The following is a 23,121-nucleotide window of genomic DNA, read 5'->3' as shown; positions in this document are numbered from 1 at the left end:
GCCAGGCTGGGCTGTGCGGGGCCGGGCCGGGCGGGGCCACACCCTACCATGCCAGGCTGGGCGGGGCTGGGCTGTGTGGGGCCGGACTGGGCTGTGCGGGGCCATACCCTACTATGCCGTGCGGAGCCGGGCTGTGCCGGGTCTGTGGTCCGTCTTAGAAAGCTCACTTGTTTTGCTGCTTTGACTCAGCCGGGTCAATGACTTGTAATTCAGTTCGTTCTTGTCTTCGTTAGCTGAGGACTGTGGGGGCAAACCCGACTGCTGCTCGCACGCGTGCCCGTGGGATCTCCATGCAGGGCCAGCTTTGCCAATGTATCTGTGCCTGTTATTGCACATCTGTGACTGCAGGCAGGATTTGTGCAAGTGGTGACTCCTGCTGCCATGGTAACAGCCTGTGCCGGTGACCTGTTACCCATCTAATTCCTCATCTGGGGGTGGAAATTAACCCTGAAAGCGAGGGCCCCGGGCAGACCGCACCGCACGCTGCCAGGCTCTGTCCCAGAGTCCCTGCAGGGAGCTCTGCGTGGCTGCACTGGGGGTGGAACCAGCCCGTGATTCAGGAGTTTGATGTTGGAGAAGCAGCCAGTCAGACAAGCAGCCGTTAGCCAGGAGCCACATTGTCCAGTCCCGGGGCTGCCCTGGAGGTAACTGCGCTCTGCAGAGTAACGCTGCGGGGCTGCCTGTGGGCCCCCCCCAGGGCACTGCCTATAGCTACGCTGCAGCTCAGGTCAGTTTGACTCAGCCACCCCCGAGCGCTGCAAGTTACGCTGGCCTGAGCGCCGGTGTGGCCCGTGCTGTGTCCTGCTGGTATCACTATGGCTGCTCCTTGCGGGTGGACTGATTAGGCCGGCGGATGGGAGAGCTCTCTCCTGTCGGCTTCAAGCATCTCTGTGTAGCCAGAGTCTAACTGAGAAGCAGCAGGGCAGGGAGCAGCGGAGACCCCCCTCACGCCGGCTGGCTGCAAGTGGAGGGTGGGCCGCTCCCTTTCCCCATGTGGCCCTGCTCAAGGGCCCCTGGGCCAGAGCCGTCCGATCCCAGTGCTGCTGCCTCTGGTCCCGGTGCAGGGCGGAGGAGTCGGGGGGCCGGCAGCTCAGCCCCGGCAGAGCGCTCCCCTTGCGGGCCCCAGGCTCTAATTAAGCTGCAGATTTGGAGCTTGCAGTGTCTGAAGCTTTAATGCTCTCCAGGGCCTCACCATGGTAACCAGTGGGGACACAGGACCTACCAGCTCAGTGCCTGGGAAGTGGCCTTCAGGTGGCGGGGGGGCGCAGCATCGCAGGGTGGGGGGAGTTTTTCGCTCATGGACACATGCTGATCAGCCCCTTGCTCAGGGGAGCTGGCGTCTTAAATGAATTTGGGCCCAGCAGCCCGGTTCCAGTCCGGCTACACGCTAGTTTGATGTCAGGAGGGCAGGGCAGCCTTGGCCGGGGGGGCTGGAACGTCTGCGGTGGGGGTGCTGAGAGTCTGTGATGGAGCGGGGCGGATTGGCCTGGTGATGTGGCCGGGGAGTTTTACTGGGACTGTCTGCATGGGGCATGGGAGAGCAGGGGGTGGCTTCACTGGAGGGACGATACCTGAGCCGGGGGGCGGGGGGGGGGTTGGACCCAGGTGACACCTTTGCCCCGGAAACTGGACAAAGGCTGGAGGAGGAGCCAGGGGGAGGCTGGGTGAGATGGCTGGAGGGGGTTTCAGTTTGGAGCGGTCTGGGGAAACGGAGGGAGTCCCAAAGCTGGGGTCTAAGCTCCTTGACCCCCAGAGGGACCTGACTGGGGGGTCCTGTTTGTACCCACAAGCTCTGTTTGGACTGTGCTCCTGTCGTCTAATAAGCCTTCTGTTCTACTGGCTGGCTGAGAGTCATGGGGAATCGCAGTAAGGGGGGTGCAGGGCCCTGAGTCCCCCACACTCTGTGACAGCTGGTGGCAGCGGTGGGATGTACTGCACCCCGCAGACGGCGCTTCCTGCAGTGAGTGACTGGGGAGCAGTAAAACGAAGGGGGATTGACGGGGACCAGGTGTGCTGAAGATTCAGAGAGAGATGGTTTCAGGGGGTGGTTAACTCCTGGGAGTGTGTGACCAGTGAGAAGGACTGTTTCAGTAACTGGGTCCCCCTGGGGACTGCGGTGAGCAGGCTCAGGAGTGGAGGAGTCTGCGGCTTGACCCTCCGAGAGAGGTGGTGACCTCGAGAAGGGCTGGCACACTAGAGGTTCCTCGTGGAAACCATGGGGAGCTGAGAGCACCCAGGCCTGCGAGTGGCAGCAGGAAAATGTGTAATAAGCCCCTTAAGAGCGACCTGGTGGAGCTGTGCAGGCAGAAGGGGCTGCACATTGGGAGGCTCACCAAGGAACAGCTGATTGCCCAGCTGGAGGAGGGAGATCGCTTGGATTAACCGATCCCTGTCTCTCAGGGGAGCAGCCCGGCAGATGCAGGGTGGGCACCAGTGTCTGTCCCAGCTGGGAATGGTCAGACAGCTGCCGAGGGCATCCCAGGACCCCTCCTATCTATACCTAGGGGAAGGGCTGGGAGGAGCCCAGCAAATACTGAGGGCACTGTGACCCCCGCAGCCAGCAGGGGATCCTCCCATCAGAGCTCCCCATCCCTGGAGCTGAGGCAGCTGAAATGGGAGAGGGAGATAAAACTGAAAGAACTGGAGCTGAAGCAGCAGGAACTGGCAGAGAAAGAGAAGCAGAGACAGCATGAGCTGGAGGAGAAAGAGAAACAGAGACAGAATGAAGAGAGATGGAGACAGCATGAGCTAGAGTTGGCAAGGCTGAGGAGCAGCGAGCCCCTGGCTGCGGTGAGTGGTGGGGGACCCAGGACTGCATGGAGATTTGATAAGTGCGTCCTGGGCCGGCGTAAGGAAGGGGAGGACATAGATGACTTCCTGAATGCCTTTGAGATGGCCTGCAAGCTGCACAGGGTTGCCCCGGAAGACAGGCTCCAGTTTCTCACCCCCTTACTAAACCCCAAACCTGTGGCGATGTACAGCCGAATGGAAGGGGTGGAGGCAGGGGACTACAAACTATTCAAAAAGGCCCTGCTATGCGAGTTTGGGCTGGCTCCCCAGATGTACTGGAAAAGGTTCCGGAGTCAGCATAAAACCCCTGAGGTCACATATCTAGAACTGGTCCTCCGGATGCAGGAATATGTCCACAAGTGGGCAGATGGGACCCAAACTGAGGAGGACCTGCTTAACCTGATCGTACTGGAGCAACTGTATGAATAGTGCCCATCCGACCTGAGGCTATGGTTGGAGGACCCATGACGTGCAGGGCAGCTTGCCTAAGAGTTTGTGAACAGCCAGTCAGGGGGTGGCAGGGAGGAGTCCCAAAGAAACAGGCCCTCCATGATGCAGAGAGAGAGTCACCGTGGGACCTCCCAAAGGGGGAACATGGAGAACCCCCTCCCAAGGGGAACATCCAGCGTCAGGACCAACCGACCGGCTCAAGGGGACCAACAAGACATGAGCTGCTATTACTGTGGCCAAAGAGGCCATGTACAGACCCAGTGCCCCAGGCTCAAGGACGGACTGAGCAGACCAAACCCACACAGGGTTAACTGGGTAGGGACCCAGCTGGACAAGGGGCAGGCTTCCTAGGCAAGAGGGGCTGGCAGTGTACCAACTGCTCAGGAGGGAAGAGTAACTCAGGATTCTCGGTTTACAGGGTGGGCGCGGGGCTGTCCCTCCGGAGACAGTGCCTTGTTCCCCTAGAGGTGGATGGGAGGAAGGTCAATGGATACTGGGATACGGGCACTGAGGTGGTGCTGGCCTGGTCTGAGGTGGTGGCCCCAGATCGGGTAGCGCCCAACACCTACCTGATGGGTGTGGGTGGGACTCCATTCAAGGTGCCCGTGTCGAGGGTACCTCTGAAATGGGGGGGCCAAGGAGGGCCCCAAGGATGTGGGGGTGCACCACCATTTGCCCACTGAGGTGTTGATGGAGGGGTGGGGGGAAGATCTAGAGAAATGGCCAAGTAACCCCCAGAATGCCCTGGTTGTGATCCGTAGCCAGAGCCGGCGAAGGGCACTACATCCTGACCTTGGGGAGGGTACCTCACTGGAGGCACAGGACCTTACCCCGGTGGGGAGGGAGTGCCCAGGGACAAGGCTGAGAGGGGCTGCGGCTTCAGACCCAGCCAGCGGGAGGGAGCAGGTCCCCATCCCTTCCCCAGCCACTGAGTTCCAGGCCGAGTTGCAGAAAGATCCCTCCTTGCGGAAGCTCAGGGCCCTGGCCGACCTCAGTGTGGTACAGACCATGGGGAGAGGCTGCCAGGAGAGGTTCCTGTGGGAGAAGGGGTTCCTGTACCGAGAATGGGCTCCCCCAGGGGAAGTGGAGTCCTGTGGGATCAGGAGGCAGCTGGTGGTCCCCCAGAAGTATCGCCGCAAACTATTGTACCTGGCCCGTGACATCCCTCTCGCAGGGCACCAGGGAATCTGGCGCACCCGGCAGAGGTTGCTACAGAACTTTTACTGGCCTGAGGTCTTTACCACTGTCTGGCAGTATGGCCGATCCTGTGATCCCTGTCAGAGGGTGGGGAAGGCCCGGGACAAGGGGAAAACAGCTTTGAGACCCTTGCCCATCATAGAGGAGCCTTTCCAGAAGGTGGCTATGGACATCGTGGGGCCTCTCAGCAAGATGACCCGGTCGGGAAAGAAATACATTCTGGTGGTGGTAGATTTCGCCACTCGCTACCCCGAGTGCCCTTATCATTGAAGCAGACACCGTGGCCGATGTGCTCCTGACCATTTTCAGCCAGATGGGGTTCCCCAAGGAAGTCTTGACAGACCAAAGCTCCAACTTCATGTCGGCCCTGCTCCGGTGCTTGTGGGAGAAATGTGGGGTCCGGCACAGCTGGGCCTCAGCATATCACCCCCAATCCAATGGGCTGGTGGAGAGGTTCAACAGAACGCTAAAGATGATGCTGAAAACCTTTATGAACCAGCACCTGCAGGATTGGGACAAGTCCTTACCTCACCTGCTGTTTGCGTACAGGGAAGTGCCCCAGGAGTCTACCAGGTTCTCGCCTTTCGAACTGTTATATGGAAGGAGGGTAAGGGGGCCCCTGGACCTGATGAGACGAATGGGAGGGGAAGGCCATTCCCGATGGAGAATCAGTGGTGGAGTATGTCCTGATCTTCCGAGAGAGACTTGCTGAACTCATGGGTCTGGCCAAGGAGAATCTGGCCAGAGCCCAGAGGAAGCAGAAGGTCTGGTATGACTGCATGGCACAGGCCCGTGCCTGCGCCACCGGGGATCAGGTGATGGTTCTCATCCCCATGAGAAAAAACAAACTACAGGCCACTTGGGAAGGTCCCTTCAAGGTGGTCAAGCAGCTCAATGAGGTAAACTATGTGGCGGAGCTGTCGAACTGGGCGCACCACCGCCAGGTGTACCATGTGAATATGATGAAGCCATATTGTGACAGGGGGAATGTGGTGTTGGTCATGTGTGGACAGTGGGAAGAGCAGGGAGATGACCCTTTAGTAGACCTATTCCCTTGGACCAGAGCTGGTTCCCCCCTGAAAACAATTCCCCTCTCGGATCAGCTAACCCCTGCCCAGCAAGCTGAGGTCAGGGGGCTGCTGCATCCGTACCGACAGCTGTTTTCCAACCAGCCTGGACTCAATCTGATTGTCCACCGGGTGCAGACAGGGTCACACCCACCGATAAGATGCTCCCCCTTCCGAGTCATAGGGAAAACTGCTCAGGACCTGGAAAGAGAGGTCAGTGACATGCTGGCTTTGGGGGTGATCTAGCCAGTTGCCAGCCCTTGGGCCTCACTGGTGGTGGAGGTCCACAAAAAGGACAGGTTGATCCGGTTCTGTGTGGACTATCGGAAGCTCAGTGCCATCACTGTATCTGATGCCTACCCTATGCCCAGGCCTGACGAGCTCCCAGACCAGTTGGGAGGAGCTCGGTACCTTACCACCATGGACCTTACAAAGGGCTACTGGCAAGTGCCACTGGATGCAGATGCCAGGCTGAAATCAGCCTTTATCACCCCTCTGGGGCTCCATGAGTTCTTGACCCTGCCTGTCGGCCTCAAGGGAGCTCCAGCGCCTGGTGGATCAGCTATGGAGGGGGATGGACAGTTTTGCCGTGGCGTATATTGATGACATCTGTGTCTTTAGCCAGACCTGGGAGGACCATGTGTCCCAGGTTAGACAAGTGCTGGACCTGACTGAGGGGTCCTGTTTGTACCTACAGGCTCTGTTTGGACTGTGATCCTGTCATTTAATAAACCTTCCATTTTACTGGCTGGCGAGTCACGGGGAATCGCAGGAAGAGGGGGGGTGCCCCCGGGAATCCCAGGAAGAGGGGGGTGCAGGGCCCTCTCTCCGTGACAGAGCCATTGAACCAAACTGTAAACCCTGGATAGGATGGAACCACTTCAAGTCAGGGAGTGCGGCAACACCCCCAGCATCTCTAGTTCCAGCACCTATGGCCCTGGGAGTTACAAGGGAGAGGCAGCCCCAAGTTAAGGGTATTCTGGAGAGGAGAGAGAGAGTCAGAAGACCGCTCAGAGCAAGGCTGGGCTGGGCTGCCCTGAAGGAGGGAGTGGCGAGGGCCCCTGCTGAGCCGTGGAGTCAGGGGAGGCTGGTGAAAGCAGGAGGCAGCAAGGCAGTTGGGGGGGGTCACCCACAAACTTGCCCAGGCCAGAGCAGGCTGAAGGCTGAGAGCTGCAGAGGGAGGTACCTGCTGGCTCGTTGGGGCTGCAGAGGGCTGAAGGCTGGGGAATGATGGACAGGTGAGTGCGCTGATGTCTCTGGGCGAGAGCTAGGACCAGACCGGAGAATGAAATGGGCAGAGGAGCAGCCCAGCTAGAGGGGCTGGGTGGGGTGTGAGAGAGGCCAGAGCTAGGCCAGAGAGCCTGGCTGTGGCGGGGGAGGCCAGAGCCATGCCGGGGAGCCTTGGGGTGGCAAGAGAGGCCGGGTGAGGTGTGGTGAGAGAGGTTGGGGGTGGCCGGGGAGTCCCAGCCTGGGTGCAGCGAGAGGGGCTAGGGCTGTACTGGGTGTGGGGGTGGACTGTTGGTGTGAGCTGGGGGATTCTGGGTGGTGGGGCTGGGTTATGATCTACATACACAGGCCTTTTATTATAATAAATGAACCCGGCAAGGGTTATCGATGCTCGGAAGTTTGCCTGGAGTTACTGGGGACTCGGAGGGAAATTGAGGCAGGGGCTGCTTGCAGGGCCACCCTGAGGTCATGTAGGGGTGTGTGGGTGGTGGTCACCAGGCCACACGCTGTCACATGGCGGTGTAGGCCTTGGGGGCTGTTGGGGCCCATGGTGTTGGCACCTCGGAAATGGCTGGAGTGACCGGGTGCTCTAAACACAGGTGCAGAGGCTGAGTAGCACAGTGCCCCTCAGCGCTCTGTTGGGAGAGCCACGGGCCAACTGCAGCGAGGAGCGATTGGGACTCAGGACTCCTGGGTCCTGTTACTGGCTCTGCTACCGAGCTTGGGCAGGTCTCTGAACCTCCGTTTCCTGACCTGTAAATGTGATCCGTGGCAGCTATTGTGCTTTGGGATGCTGACTGTTATCCTACAGGAGCCCAGAGCTCTGCTCCCCGCTCTCTTGCCAGCTCTCTCAGAGGCCTTGGGAAAGTCACTTGGGGCATGTCTGCACTGCCATTAGACGCCCGTGGCTGGCCCATGCCAGCTGACTTGGGCTAAGGGGCAGTTTAAGTGCAGTGTGGATGCAGTGTCTTTGCTTGTGCCAGTAGAATGGAGCCTGGCAGGGGAGGGCGGGAGTACTCCCTTCTAGGTGCTGTTACTTTGATCACCCTTTCCTCCGAAGAGGGTGAATCTGGCCTTGTGTCCAGTGACGTGGAGCATCCCAGTGTGGGATTCCCCGCACACAGGGCGGGACCTGGAAGGGAGCCTCTCTCGTAGCAGGGAGGCAGGTGGGTTTGGCAGCGCAGTGCCAGGGACATGGTGACCCAGGACTCGCCCTTGCCCAGGTTACAAATCGCAGCAGCTGCGATGATTCAGACTCTGCATGCAGCCTGGCTGGCTTCCCCTTGTTCCTAGCCCTGATTTCAGGCACTAGCACGGGGCGGGAAGTTTCCATTTAGAAGCACACCGGTGTTCCTGTTTCACTGGGGGGTTATTTCAGATGTGGATTTGTGCCCATAGCGGTAAAACCCATTCCCACAACCCCTGCGTGGTGGTGGTGCCTCTGCTTTAATTCAGACATCCCACCCAGAACTGCACCGCCTCTTCCAGGTTCTTCTCTTCTCCCTCTAGGCTAGATCGGGTTGGTCAGGGGGTTACTAACTTTGAGGGAGCCCCTGTTATCTAGGTGCCAAGGACTGGCTGTCAGTGGTGCCCAGATATAGAGCTCATGCCCCCGTGGCCTCACCTCTCATCCAGCTCTGTGCCCCAGTACCAACATGCACCATCTCCTCCGTGTGTTGGCCTGGGAAGTGGCTAGCTCAGGCATGACGGTGCACTGTGATGCCTCTCCCTCGAGGTCCCTGGTACAGATCCAGCCCAGGGCAGTCGGGATGGAAAGTTACCACTCACTGCTGGCTGCTCAGCTCCCCCTGAACGCCCCCAATGTCAAAAACACAGGGGTTTAGGGAAGTTTTTGCAGGGAAGCCGAGGACCGAATGGGCCATAGGGAGTGAGTTTCCTGCTCAGAACCAGCTGGAGCAAGGGCACTCTGGTTTAGGCATGTTAGCCGGGCAGCGCTGGACAAAGCTAGGCAGATAACTCCGGAGACTCGTTTTCTGTACATGTGCGTCAGCACGTGTTCACACACAGGTATTGCACACACCTGGCACAGCGTCCTGCCTTGGCAGAGTCTTGCTGGGTCAGCTGCCACGAGGTCAGTTTGGTTAGCAGAAGCAGAGGAGGGAGGGTCCACATCCCAGCGCCTCCAGCAGCCAGCGGGGAAATCCGTGGGGGCGGGAGACGGGGCGGGGGACAGCTGCGCCCATCTCTCTCTGCATGGAGGCTGCTGCAGAGGCAGCTACGGGCAAACGCTTGAAAGCTGCCCAGAATACACGTGTCTGTCTGCCGGAGGTGCTGTTAGCAGGACTGGGACGGGGGCGGCTTTTGGCTGGCTAGCGATTCAGACAGCCCAGGAGACGGCAGTGTGGGGATGAGAAGTGTCTGTTTGCTGGTGTCCTGTTCACAATCCCAGGTCCCCCTTGCTTTGGGGCAGGTCTGGGGGACTCTCAGATTCATCCGGGATGGAGTGGGGGGGTTGTGAGCTCAGCGGTAACAGCCAATCGCCACACTGCATCAGTGAATTTCCATGGTGCAATCCTATTGGTTAAAATGCTGTAAGGTGACTTGTGCCCCCCCACCCCCCAGCATTATAACAGTCCCTTGGTCCCATCCACTGGCTCTTGCGGCGGACCTCGAGCCACACCCTCTTGTTGCCATGGTTTCCGAGAGCCCCAGACAGGCCCCCCATTAACATCTCACCCAGCCAGGTAGCCACCTGGCAGTGGGTCTTGTGCCCAGGCGTGCAGACACATCCCTGGATGCCCAGTGCTCACTGCAATGCAGCTAATGAGGTGTGAGTTGGGATCCCAGTTTGCCAGGCCGTCGCTGGCATCTTTGCCAAGGAGGGGTGTGTTTTATCTCCAGGGTACTGGGCTCTGCGTGTCCCATTCCCCTGCCTGGGGAGGGCACCTTGTCCTTCCTGGGGAGCCTATATGGGGCCATCGTCACTCACCCCGGCCTTCACCAGCTCTTGTGACTTTAGCATGAGTCGGAGGGTAGCTGGGATTTCCATTAAAGCTCCAGCTCCTGGAGTCAGGGAATTCTGTGGGGAACTCAGCTTTCGTTGGGAAGTCCCAGTATGTTTGCAACCCCCCTGGCTGCAGAGATGTCTGAAAACGGGACCTGAGCCGCTCACTCAGCAGAAATGGAAAATACAAAGGGTTTCTTAGCATTAAAATCTCCTGACTTTGTGAGTCTGACTCATGGTCTGAGTGCTCGGAGCTGCCTCCCATTGAGGGACTGGGCAGGCCTGGATTTCCCTGGGCTGACTCTCCCTCCCTCTCCTTCCCACACCACCCTCCCCTCTGGCTCCTGGCTTTCAGCGTGGAGCTTGGCTGGGCTCTTGGCTGGGAAGTGCAATGCAGTCCGCTCCACAAAGCCGCACTGTTCAGAACAAATCTGCCTAGATAGGGCTGCATTTTTGTCAAGTGATTCATCAGCACGTGAATGGAAAAGGCCGGAGCCCACCGAACCAGGAGCCGTTTTCCCGCCCACAGCTGCTAAGCCAATGTCACTTCCCGCCCTCTCAGGCCAAAGGCAGGAGCCACCGGCAGCAGCTGCTCTGTTTGCTACCCTACCCGAAGCAAAGCTGGAGAGGCTTGTCCTCCCTGCTTTGCTTCCTGGGGCAGCTGGGGGTCCAGGCAGGAGCTGGGCAGTGGCTCACGGGAACACCTCTATTTCAGAGCCATCCCCAGGAGCCCCTTGATGTGACTTGGGGGTGCCAAGAGGGGCTGGACGATCAGTGGGGGCAGGGAGTGGCAGTAGGGCAAACAGCCGGCATAGGCCTTGGCCCCTACACCAGCAGTTCCTGTCCCATCCAGCTCGGAGTCATGAGTGGCTCCAGCTGGTGAACCCCTCACTCCTTGGGCACCAACCGTGCCGTGAGCACTGGGCATGGCTGCGGATCGCTGCATTGGGCATGGCCTTGATGCTTCTGTCTGGTAACTAGGACCACGCCGCCCACACCATCAGCTGCTCCCGGCCCCAGCGCTGCAGTGCCAAGAGCTGGTCAGGGTGGTGTTCTGCCCGGGGAAGAGGGAAGAGCAAACAGCAGACGGGAGGAACCTAGACCAGTAGCTGCTCTTCCTGCCAAAGGCCCGACTGCATGGCTTGTGTCCCGGGCGCGGCACAGCCTTTCCCAGAGCAGCAGTGGAGGGGAGCTGAGTTGGAGTCTGCCCCGTGGGGCCTGTAGCTGGGTTCAGGGCTGGTTAGAGTCCCGATCTGCGCTCAGTAGAGGCACAAGGAGCTGGAGTCAAGAGTACATGGAGGGGAGCTGGGCTTGGCATCCGCAATGGGGTGGGAGGCAGAGCCAGAGTCTGTGCTAGGTGTGGAGGGATCATTGGGGCTGGGAGCTGGCTAGGTTTGGGGTTAAATTCCCTGGGCAGGGCAACAGCTGTGAACTTAACCTTGGTGCCCCATGTGGCTCCTCAGGCCCAGTGAGAGCTGTCTGTGCTGGCCAGGGCTCCTGTAGGAATTCCTTAGCCCTGGAGTGGGGCCCGCAAGCTGCCCCCCAGTCCGAACCCCTGGGGTTTTACGGACCCCGACGAAGGACTGATACTGGCACTGGTTAATTACTGTGGACCGCTCCTGCTCTAGCACCTGGAAGTCCCAGCCCCAGCCCCGGGCCCAGGAGTGCTGTGCAGATCCCAGCCCCGGGCCCAGGAGTGCTGTGCAGATCCCAGCCCCGGGCCCAGGAGTGCTGTGCAGATCCCAGCCCCAGGCCTCGTCTACACTAGGACTTGAGGGGAACGTTTGTCCATGTTCGAATAGGCCAGTGTGGATGAGGCCCCCGGCCGTTAGCATGGCCCAGGTTGGTGGGAGGGGCCCTAGAGGGAGCCTGGGCTGTAACTCGACCCGTTGGGTGCCGGTGAAAGCCTGCGCTGCCCTGCGTGAGCCGCACTCCCCACACGCAGTGGCTCCAGGGCACAGCTGCTGGTGGCCCCCCCAGGGCTCAGCCCTAGCTCCGGGGCTGTCACAGAACAGCGGGGCTTTGAGGGGGTCGTACAGGGATGCTCAGGACACATTGTGAATGCTGGGGAGCGTCTTGATGGGTGTCAGCTCGCCCGAGATAACGGTCGGTTAACTCGAGTTCTCAGCAGGCCACAAACCCTCCTGCAGGTGATCTCTGCAGTGATCGGGGGTCCCGTGCCAATACCCTGCAGTGGCCAGTGGCCTGTTCCCTCTCGCGCTTGCAGTGCAGCAGCGTGCTGCTCTGGGCCATGGGAGGCCGTCTGCGTGCTGCCCTTGCCTGGGCTCTTGGAACCAGCTGGATTCTGTCCTGCCCTGTGCGTTACCAAGAGACCGGTCAGCTCGGCCTCAAGGGCAGGGCCTTGTCTGAGGCAGAGGGGCCGTGGCTGGCTGGCGGAGCCTGGCTTCCTGCAGCTGGGTTCTCTTGCTGCTTGGGCGTCCCCTGGATCCTGCACCGGGAGAACTGGCCTCTGGGGAATGAGCGCCTGCCCTGTGCGTGGTTCTGGCATCCTCAGCGGGGAGCGGGGCAGATCACGGAGCCCCACGGCTCTAGCTGTCACTGGATCGCATCCCCCCGGACCAGCAGAATGGACCGGGTTTAACCCCTGCCCCTCCACCGCTCTCTGCCCTCCACCTGTTCTGGCTGTTCACCTCCCCCAGGCCCTGCCCTGCGCTGTCAGCAGCTGGCATCAGCCTAAATCCAGGCTTGGAACCTGAACCTGCAAAGGTCTCGCCCGGCCAGCGGGGCAGCCGTGCTGCCAGGTGAGCTGCTCTCAGGGCAAGTTCTGCCCAGTGCGGCAGGGCAGCGGGAGGCAAGGACCCTGCCCTGGGGAGGGGACACCGAGGGAAACCACTCTTGGGAAGCCAGGCTCCTGAACCTGCCTTTGGGAAGGTAGTGGCCCTGCCCCTCCAAACTGGCCACGCCTCGCCTCAGTTTGCCCCTCTCCGTCCTGCATGGAGGGCACTGCCCGCCTTTCACTCTGCTGTGAGAACAAGCCCTTCTCTTGGGGGTGGTGAGGCCTTGGCCGGTGCCTTCTGCCTCGCAATGGAAGCGGCGCTGTCCATGCTGTTAAAGCAGCACTTGCTCCCCGCTCTGCGGGAAAAGCCTCTCCGGGTGCAGATCGTTAGGCTGGGGCTCCTGGGCAGGTGGAGGTGGGTGCCAGCAGGGGAGAGCCAGGGGAGGATGGGCTCCTCAGCGCAGGCCTTGCAGTGTACGCAGGGGAGTGGCATCACCACAGGAAAGCTGCCAGCTCTGGGGTGGGGCCCTCCCCCCATCAGTTGTGCCCACCCCCCATCAGTTGTGCCCACACATGGGCCCTTGTTCCTGACACTCACTCGTGTTGCAAAGCGATGAGGCTGCATTGGGCGGAGGGGCACAAGGATGCGGAGCAGCTGATGCCACAGGGAGCCAGGGGAGGCCGCGGGTCCAGGACCCAGGGTTGGAGCCTGCAGGTCTGTGGTGTTTGGCCAGGCCCGTTCCTACCTGGCTGTTTTTCCAGAGCCCCAGCCCTTGTTTCCCATGAGTCCTGCTGTGACTAGAGGGGTTGTTTTTCCAGGCGTCTTGGGGAGGAAGTGACATCATGTGGTTCGCGCTGCTTTCGGCCTGGGGGGAGGATGCGGTTCCTCGTGCTTTGAGTTGCGTGGCCGCCCGGCATTCCAGCAGCCGACATCTGGCAGGAGGCTCCTCAGCCAGCGCGTCCCCTTGATCTCGGACACAGATGCTGGTTTAAGAGCGGCTGCTAGGGGCAGCACAACGAACAGCTCAGGGGCAAGGCCAGGCTGTGCAGTTCGGGCAGGCTGTCAGTCCGGAGCGGGGCTCTGTTCACACCAGGGCTGCTGCTCCTAAAAACCTCCCCACTCCATGTGCCACCTCTAGTGGCCTCATGGAGTTACCCTCCCTTCTCCTCCCCATCCTGCCTCTGAGCTATGCTCCTCGCTCTCTGCGCAAGGTCCATTTGGGCTGAGGGATCCCGGGCTGTGCACTCCGCTTGATGGCAAGTAGCTGTGCGTCTGTAACATGACGCGGCACCCGATCGATTCCAACATTTCAGGGAATGGTCTAGTCACCAGTGGGCAGAACCTCATGGATTTTGTGGAAAATTAGTGAACCAGAAGCAAGAAACTGAGGACCTCTGTTGACAAATGAAGAAGAGCCCCTCTCCTTCTCCTGCATGTGCCTTCCCTTCTGTCTCCAGCCTGCTCTCCTTTATCCTCATCCTCCCCTGCTGCTCCTGGTGCTTTTCTCCTAGCTCAGCATTCCCTCAGTGCTGCTTGTCCAGCTAGTCTGATGCTGCTTATTCAGCTCTTTGCCCAGCTTCTAGAGCCAGGCAGAGATGGGGAGCAAGGAGACTGCGATCAAAGCAATGTCTACGCAGCTGTGTGCAGGAGTCCCTAGAGAGGTAGCAGCCTGTGCTGAGCAGTCCCTGGAAGCTGCTCTTGCTCTGGGCTGCGTGATTGTGTTTCCCCTGCTGTGTGGAGTCTCAACACTGGCTTTTGCATTTAATATAAGGCCTTTGAAAGGAAAAGAAAGATGTGGAGCTCTCCAGTCTGCAGAGTTTGCAGGCTCGGCCAACATTGTCAGCAGACCTAAGCTCCCTGCTGTGAAGGACTTTACCTCCCCTCCTCCCTCCCCCCATGGGTGGGCCCTCACCCTGCAGTGGGACCTTACCTGTGCAGGAATCTGTGCGCACATGAGGGTCACTCCACCCAGACCCATTTGCAGGATTGGGGCCTTACAGCTGTGCACACACTGGAAGCAGCTGTGTATAAGGGTGAGCCTTGGCATGCCATGATGGTCCCGTGTCACATGCCCAGCACACACTTTTCACACGCTTCTCTGTAAATCCAGACCATTTTCTTCCCAGGCTGACCCTGGTGCTAATGGCTTCTTACCTCCAGACCAGGCTTCAGGCATTTTGCTGCGGCTGTTGTCAAAGGATGGTTAGAATGGGCTGCAGTGGAAAGACTCGCTCACCCAGAGGTCAGACGTTGCAAAGGAGATTTCAGTCATTAGGATCACTCTGTTAGCACAAGGTAGATGCTCCACAAACAGGAAGAGCCAATCCCTGCCTGGGAGCTATGAGAGACCAAACCTACAGGTGACCAGCTTGGCAAGGCTGAGGCTGTGGGACTGGCCTTGCATCGGAGCCTGTTTTGCTGCTGGGGAACGGAGGCTGTTCCTGGGTCTCTCCCACTCATGCCCATCCTATCTGTTTGTTGCAGTGATCAGAGCAAAGGCTGTCTCCGGAAAAGAGGTGGATTCTGGGAATGATGTTTATGGGAATCCGATCAAACGGATCCAGTATGAGATCAAGCAGATAAAGGTAAGGATCCCAGCCTGGGGTAGTCTGGCTCTGGGGGGAGCCGGTGGGAAGAGGGTGCTAGGGAATCGCAGCATGTGTAGGAATGAGAACAGGGTCAGGGGGTCCCCACAGCAAACCCACCCTCGGATCCCATCTCCGTGGGCTGCAAGTGCTGAGCTCCCACAGCCGTGACCCGTCCGTGCCACCCAGTACTGCAAGAGATCGGCTTCCTCACCCCTTGCCGTGCACGTGCTCCCGGCCCCATCTCCCACAGCGTGTGTAGAGCTGAGCGTGGCCACCTGTCTGACCGCGGTCTCTCTCTCTCGCTAGATGTTTAAAGGACCTGACAAGGACATAGAGTTAATTTACACAGCTCCTTCCTCGGCTGTGTGCGGGGTGTCACTGGACACCGGAGGGAAGAAGGAATATCTCATTGCAGGTAGGAAGTGAATTGCCGGAGGAGCTGGCATGGCCCCCGGTGCTGTCTCCGGGGCGGGAGGAGCTGGCGTGGGCCCTGGGGCTGTCTCCGGGGCGGGAGGAGCTGGCGTGGGCCCTGGGGCTGAAACCGAAGCAGGACACTGGGGCACTTCAAAGGCTCTCTCGACCTGAGTCAGTGTAGGCAGGAGGAGGCAGGCGAAGGGACAGGGACCCATGTAGGGAGGTTTCCTGGAGCTGTGGGAATCGCTCAGGGAAAGGCCGTGAAACTGGATTCTACTCCAGCTAAAGGGCTTGCTCTCTGCTGTGGCCATGGGACCTCCGGAGCAGTCAGGATTGCAGCACTGCCCATAGGGTTCCCCCCGCCCTCCCCTGGCCACAAGGCCCTGCGCTGGACCCCAGCGGCCTTAGTGCCGTTCTGATCCTGGCCAGAACTGGGGCAGTGAGCAGGGCATGCATGGGGCTCCCATCCTGGCCACAGGGCCCTGCCACGTGACTGCGGGCTGGCCTGGCCTGCTTCTCATTTAAACCCTCTGCCCCTGCCCATCCAGGGTCCCTGATCATCTGGGCCCCTTCTGGCACCATCTAGTGGCTCCTAGGGAAATAACAGCCAATAAAGCCGGTAGCGTTTCCTGACCAGTATGCAAGCTGGTGCTTAGGCCGTGCTGGCTTGGGGGTGATGACCACGTTCCGAGCACAGGGTCGGCTGCCAGGAGCACTCACCCCAGCTCGGATATCGGCGGCTGCTGCGCCCTGGGCCTTGTGTCGGCCTCGGCTTCCCTGTCTGTGCAATGGGATGATGCTCCTGTCCTGCCGAACCCACAGGAGCATTTGAAGCTGCAGCCCTTGGTCCCAGTGGCAGGAGCACGGGAGTCTCCCTCTGTGTCCGTTTCCATGTCCGGCACTTGCCCAATGGCACTAATGGATAAGGGCACCGTGCCCCTGGGGCCAGAGAAAAGTCTGGCTGCAGTGTGAGTGCGATCGCACATGCCTTCACCCAGGTGTTTCTCCTGAACTCTCTGAGCTCTGCTGGATCCATCTCTTGGTCCATTCTCCTGGCCGCTCCGCTCCCTGTGGGCCCCAGTGTCTGGTGCTGCTGGAGTGTCTGGTTCTAGGTGTGACGTCCATCTCCTCCTCTCCCCGGATGGGGGCTGTCAGAGAATGTCCTGCTCTGTAGCCTCTTGCTTGTCCTGGGATATGCTTGCTCAGAACACAGGCCCTAGAGCGGGGCAAATTCTCAACAAGCCCTAAATAAAGTCCTCCGGATCCATGCAGACAGCAGGGGAGGCCCTGAGCCTAGAGGCTGGTTGGACTGCCTGGCCAGGACTCTGGACAGCCCCCTCTGCTGTATCCCCTCTGCATCGCTGCCTGCGGAGTGGCCCCTTGGAGTGTGACATCACAAGCATTGTGATCTCTCCAGTGGGGATGGCCACCTTTCCAGGGACGCCCAGCTCATCTTTCCCTTTGGAGCCTCCTGGAAAACCTGGCCGAGCAAGCAGCTGGGGCGTGGGCCAGGACAGCTTCCTTCTGTCTTTGTTTGCAGAGCAGAACCAAGCGGACAGAAGGTGCTGATCTGAGGCAGGAGAGCTGACCCAGTTAATAAAATAAATTAATAAAAAATGGAGATATACCTATCTCATAGAACTGGAAGGGACTGGTCATCCAGTCCCAGTACTCTGCCTTCACAGCAGGACCAACTACTGTCCCTTATTTTTACCCCAAAGGGCCCCCTCAAGGATTGAACCCACAACCCTGGGTTTAGTAGGCCAATGCTCAAACCCCTGAGCTATCCCTCCTCAAGAGAGACTCCTGGGGTTTGAATTAGTCCTGCCCAGAAAGCCCTTGGGTCCTGATTTTCACCACAGTTCCCTGGCAAACACTCAGGCCACTGCCACCTGGCACTGAGGCCTTGAGGCTCTGGGGAAAGCGTGCCAGGAATTGTGCCTGCTGTGGAACATTACCCCAGGTACTTGGGCAACTCCTGGGGCTTTTTAGAGCAAATTCTCTATGCGTGGTCTCGGGGGCTGGGAGGGAATCCGCTGCCTCGCACCCGCACTGCGTGGCTCTATGTCAAAACGACGTTCTGCTTCTCCTGGGCTCCTTGATTTGTCAGTCTTCCCCTTCCCCTCTTCTCACGTCTCCAGTCTGCTGCTTGTGACATGGCAGTGTTTAACTGCGTTAGCCAAGAGGGATGGTGCCCCAAGGAGGGGATTGATGTGTGCTCCAGGCACAGTATGTCCCTAGAGCCCCCCGGAGGGGCGGGCTGCTCGCCTAGGGCTCGTGCTGTTCAAACTCCCTCAAGGTCCTGATGGGACGTGTGTCTCTAGAAAGATTAAAGCACTGTGTGGCCTTTCCGCAGGCAAGTCCGAAGGCAATGGCAAGATGCACATCACACTGTGCGACTTCATCGTCCCTTGGGACTCCCTGAGTGCCACCCAGAAGAAGAGTCTGAACCAGCGGTACCAGATGGGCTGCGAGTGCAAGGTAGGCAGAGTGGGAGCGCTCATGCCCGGAGCCTGCCATTCCGCGTGGTGCTCTGAGGTTTCTGGGCTCCTTGCTCACAGCCGTTGGAAGCCTTGGTGTCGAGTGACCTTGGCTGGATTCAGTGCTGCAACTCAGGAAAGCACTTGCTGAAGTGAATGGCAGAGATGCTTTCCTGAATCGAGACCTGGGTTTGCATCTGAAGGGGGATCAGTGCGTTGCTGGGGCAGTTGTCTCCCCTAGCATGGGTAAGAGTCTTGAGGGCAGCATAAACCCAGTGATTTTTGTCTGGAATGGCCAATGAGGGGCACTTCTAGCAAGGACATGAGGCATCCCAGAGAGGCAGACAGTGGGCTGTCTAGGAGTGATGATCACCTGGCCTGTTGTTCTCCTTTTGCAGTACTGCCCACAGGCCCCTACTCAGAATCTGGCCCTCCACAGCCACCTAGGGAGATACTATCCCTGCCTTGAAAAGTTTACTACATAACTGGGGCTGTTTTCTGTCCCTTATCCCCATGGGATGTAAGCATCCCACATGCCCTCACAACACCCTGCTAGGGATGAAAGAACTAACATCCCCATTTCACAGCCGGGAAGTTGAGGGGAAGTGAGTTGCTGAAGGTCACTAGGGAGTCTATGGCAAAGGTGGGGTCAGACCCCAGTTTTTGGGAATCCCAGAGCTGTTCCCACAAGCCCAGCCTCCCCTCCTGGCTTTTCCCCATTCTCCTCATCTCTCTCCATCCCCTCATGTCAGCTGTCTGCTCAGAATGCTGCCCTCTTCTCCCTGGACTCTCCGTGGCCAGGCTTCTCCCACGCACCCACCCTCGCCCAGCCCCCACATCTCCTGCTGTCTGTAACTTGTCTGGAGGCTTATATTTGCATGTATCAGTTGCAGTCAGATGTGGAGTATTTGTCTAAAGGATGTAATCTAAACCCACCTTGCATCATACGGTGTGGAGATGAACTGCTGGCCTCATTCCTCAGACATGCCAACATTGGGATGGTTTGCAGAGCTAGACTGTCCTGATTCCTCTGTTAGAGAGACTTCTTTGCTCTGCATGTAGCTCTGTCCAGGCAAAGATCCCACGTTTGGCTTCAGCACTGGGAAATTCCTCTTATTTAAGGTGAAGACCCAATTCTGCATCTTAAAAGGAGCCATGTGTCCAGTGGCTGGAACAAAGGGCCTGGAACATCTTGAGCCCAGATCCCAGACAGGCCTCTGCCTCACTTATGTGACCCTGAGAAACTCGCTCAGACTTTCCTGTGGCATAGTCACCATCCCTGGGGTTTTGGGTAAAAGCGCAGATGCTTCTGGAGAGAAGCGACCCATTCTATTCATGTTAGGCAAAACTTTCTCACTGTCAGGAGAGCTAAGCACTGGAACAGGCTAGAGAGCTGTGGAGTCCCCCTCACTAGAGGTTTTCAATAACAGGTTGGACAAACTTCTGTCAAGGACTGGATGAGGTGCTTGGTGTTCAGCAGGATCCATCCCAGGTCTGACTCCAGTAGAACTGCACCAGGACTGAACTGTCCTTCACAGATGCTTAGACCAAGGCACAGCCGCTGCCCTGAAGAGTTTGCAGGCTAGGTGGACAAGGGGTGCAGTGGAAACAAGTGACAGTTGGGGACAGATAAGACAGTGGCCTTAGAGCCAGCCCTTTCTCCTCATGTGCTGTGTTAACAGTGCTTGGAGAGGGGACTAGGGCCTCTAGAGTGGGTGGGAAAAGGAGGGCTTTGAAGGGGGAGGGGGACATTTGCCCCATCTTTGCACCCCAGAACTTCAGAATGTTGCTTTCCTTGGCTCAGGGTCTCTCTCCATCCCCCAGCCCAGAGTGACAGAGGTGGGAGATGGAAGAGGCATGGCAGGTCCCTCTCTCCCCCAGACAGAGCATCAGTGTGTGCTCAGCAATGGTCTCTGTTCTGACCTAGATCTCCCGCTGCCCCTCCATTCCGTGCTTCGTCTCGTCTTCGGATGAATGTCTCTGGACAGACTGGGTGACGGAGAAGAACATCAATGGGCGACAGGCTAAGCATTACGCCTGCATCAAGAGGAGCGACGGCTCGTGCGCATGGTACCGTGGCATGGCCCCACCCAAGCAAGAGTTTCTCGACATCGAGGACCCCTAAGCTGAATAGCTGCATTCCAGTACCCAATAGAAAGGCCTGCAGGAAATTAGACTGGTCCACCTCTGACATCACTTCCTGGAAACAGCATGAAAATTCAGTATCCCAAGTGGGTCCTAATCGGGGAGATTAAATGCCACGTGCTTCCAAAGCGGGGTGAGGGGCCACACCATTGTATTTAGTCCCCAGCTGTGCTTTCCCGTTCCTTCCTTTCACAGGTGCAGTGGGGCGAGGGATGGCTTCATACTGTTCAGGGGAGAATCCTGAACCAGCCGGACTTTGATCCACAAGATCCCAGTGCTGTTCTGGAGGAAACCAGAATGCTGGAGGGTTGATGTCTCTCACTCTGTGTAGCAGGCCTACCAGGTTCCCCTCACCTGGGGCGGGAGTGTCCCTTGCTTTGGGTAGCTCCTGCCCCTCGATCCCCCAGCACATTGGCGTCTCTTTTCAAACAGGCTTCTCCACTGCCAGCAGATACACCAGCATTCCTCAAATCTCCTTTGTGAGCCCTCTAGTCCTACTGCCCCCCTTGTCACACGCACCCCCACCTCTTGGGCTAGAAGGGAGAGCCAGTGAAAGGTAGCACGGGCTGAGAGTCCCAGCTGGACCGCAGGCACCAGGAAAGGATTTGGCTCTAGCGAAGTCTCCTTAGCCCTTTGTCAAGTAAGATAAAGGCCCGTTGCACTGACACAGTGTCCCTGTGATCCCCAGCATCAGCAGAACCATCTTTTGAGGGGGACCAGAGAGTCCCCTTCTCACTCATTTGCAAGCCCTGTTGTTATTTCATGCTTCCCTCCAAGTCAGTGGGTGCTGAGGTTGGACCTCTGGGGTGGTGCATGTGTGAGCCCCCTGTAGGCTTTGGTCCTGTGCCTTCATCCTGGCAGTTTAGTAAAGAAAGTCAGTCCCCTGGTGGGCATGTGTGTTCCCTGCTGTGTGTAGCTGCTGGATTTGTGTCCTAGTACGTGCTTGTGCCGTCAGCATAGTGCTAATGCCACGTTCCAGGTTAGGGGAAGGGTTTAGCCTGTCGGACTATGCAGACAGCAGAGGTATTATTGTGAATTCATCGCTCAGCAGGACAATGAACTGAGAGTGCTCTAGCCCCACAGACAGTGGCATGCTGACAATGACCCAGAGCAGCTTCCCTTGCCGAGAGCCTTTATTCCCAGCAAATTGTGTGAATGCAGGAGCTGGCAAATGGAAGCTTATTCCAAGTGTTCTGCCGAGAAACACAGCGCAGTGAGAGAGACCCCACCAGGATGCGGTATTTTTATACCCACTGATGGCTGTTTGCTGATCTCAGCTGTGAGGCTTCTGACGGCGAGCTGTAATAAAAGTAAAGCTTTTCAGACCCTCTTCTCCTACGCAGTGAGGGTGCACCCGCGCACACACACACAACAAACCTGGCCTCTGGCTGCCTACAACCGAAGGCCCCACATCCTTCTGTGAAACCCGCCCAGCCAGCCTCAACCCCATTCTTCTTCGGAGCCCGTTCCATTTTGCTGAGGCACTAGAGAGCGCTGCAGAGCTAGCCCACCTGGAACGCAGACAGCACAGACCTTTGTGAGAGAAAATCCGGATCTCCTGGCTAGAGCAGGTTTGGGCATGTCCTGAAATTATCCCTGCAGACCAGCTTCAGGGGCATTTTCATGCTGTGCATCGGTGTAAGATTTTAATGATGTCATATTGGACCAGTCTGGGTGACTTCAATATATAAAAATGAAGAGGGAAAAAAACTAATCAATTCAATATAAGACTCCTGTTTGCTTACTGTATGGTTATATCATAGGTGACATTTACTCCTGTCTCTGCTCTATCTTTGATTTTAAGGTTTCAGTTCGTTTTGGCATCCGCTGTATCATTCCTGTGCTGTAACTTTTTAATTTCCTTGTTAGCTATTAGAACTGCACTTATTTTTTTTAAACGCATTTCTGCATTGGAAGCATTCAACATGAAGTGGGAAGAGTGTCGAGAAAGTCTGTGGAGGGTTGAGTCCTCCAGATTTTTCTGTTTGTTATTTTCCCTCCTCCCTATCCCCCTCTTCTGCAAAGTGCACAAGTCTTCAGAAGTTGGATTTGAAGATGGGATGTACCATACATGTGCCTCTTTCTAGTTTGTCTCCAAGGCCTTGCTGAACAACAATATCACGACTGTCGGCAAGCACGATAGGTGAGCCTCACACAAAATAACTGCAAAAATCTCTTTCTATATGTCAGGTATATGAAGGATGCTTGATTGGCTTTTTTAATTTATGTCTTCTGTTCTCGGTTCCATTCTCTGCCCTTCCTTCCTAGCTCCAGTCTCCTCCTCCATGCAAGCAATTTAAAATATTTAAAAAAATAAAAAGTTTACATTATAGTTATTTTCAAATCTTTGCTTGATAAGTATTAAAAATAAGGAGTATCTAACTTGCTGCCATAATTTAAAGCTTTTGGGTGGGGTTTTTGTTTGGGTTTTTTTGGAGCAATATGTTTTTGCTGGAATCTGAAGTCTGAGACCTTCTTGTGCTGGAAACACATGAAAGTTGTTGAATAATGACAAGCAGACTGTGCATGTCTCTGACGCTTTGTATAATTCATATGTGGACGTTCAGTCTTTGGACAATAAACAGTATTCTAAAAAATTAGATAATTTTCTTCTTACTGAATTCACCGTACATCTATAGTGCTGTATAAATAAGTAATAAGCATAATTCTGGACGCGAGACAGGCACACCAGTCCGCTGGTGCGTATGAAGACAGCCTGTGGGGTGGGTGTGTAATCCGTTCATCCTTGGGGGGCATACGGCACGGACGTTCCCCCCACTTCCCTCAATGCTGTAGTTCTGCTGGAAAGGTTCCTTATGACAGAAGCTGGTCCACTGCATCAGCCTTCTTCATATACAGCAATTTTGGGAAACGCAGCCACAGGAGAGATCCACTGGAGAGAACAGCCCCCGCCTTGCTGCTGTTATAATCACTGTGTTTGAGAAAACCCACAGCAACTGTAAAACCATCCCTATCCCCTATGCTCTGCTCCTGCTTGCTCCAAACATGGCTAGGGGCTGACCTGGTAAAGCTGCTCCCCAAAGCACGCTGTGCTACCCC

General features: G+C 57.4%; 1 protein-coding gene across 1 annotated transcript in view; it reads left to right on the top strand.

Moving 5' to 3' along the window:
- TIMP2 (TIMP metallopeptidase inhibitor 2) overlaps nt 1-22,666 on the top strand; it is a 31,050-nt gene extending 8,384 nt beyond the window's left edge. Inside the window, exons 2-5 of the mRNA XM_073310150.2 lie at nt 14,919-15,019; nt 15,329-15,437; nt 17,793-17,917; nt 19,844-22,666. Coding sequence (XP_073166251.1) covers nt 14,919-15,019; nt 15,329-15,437; nt 17,793-17,917; nt 19,844-20,041 — 533 coding nt within the window. The 3' untranslated portion in view covers nt 20,042-22,666. The remainder of the gene's footprint in view (nt 1-14,918; nt 15,020-15,328; nt 15,438-17,792; nt 17,918-19,843) is intronic.
- The last annotated feature ends 455 nt before the right edge of the window (nt 22,667-23,121 follow it).

Source organism: Lepidochelys kempii, chromosome 14, assembly GCF_965140285.1.
Source record: "Lepidochelys kempii isolate rLepKem1 chromosome 14, rLepKem1.hap1, whole genome shotgun sequence".
Lineage (NCBI taxonomy): Eukaryota > Metazoa > Chordata > Testudines > Cheloniidae > Lepidochelys > Lepidochelys kempii.
The sequence above is the reverse complement of the archived record's forward strand: the minus strand, read 5'-3'. Positions and strand labels throughout refer to the sequence as shown.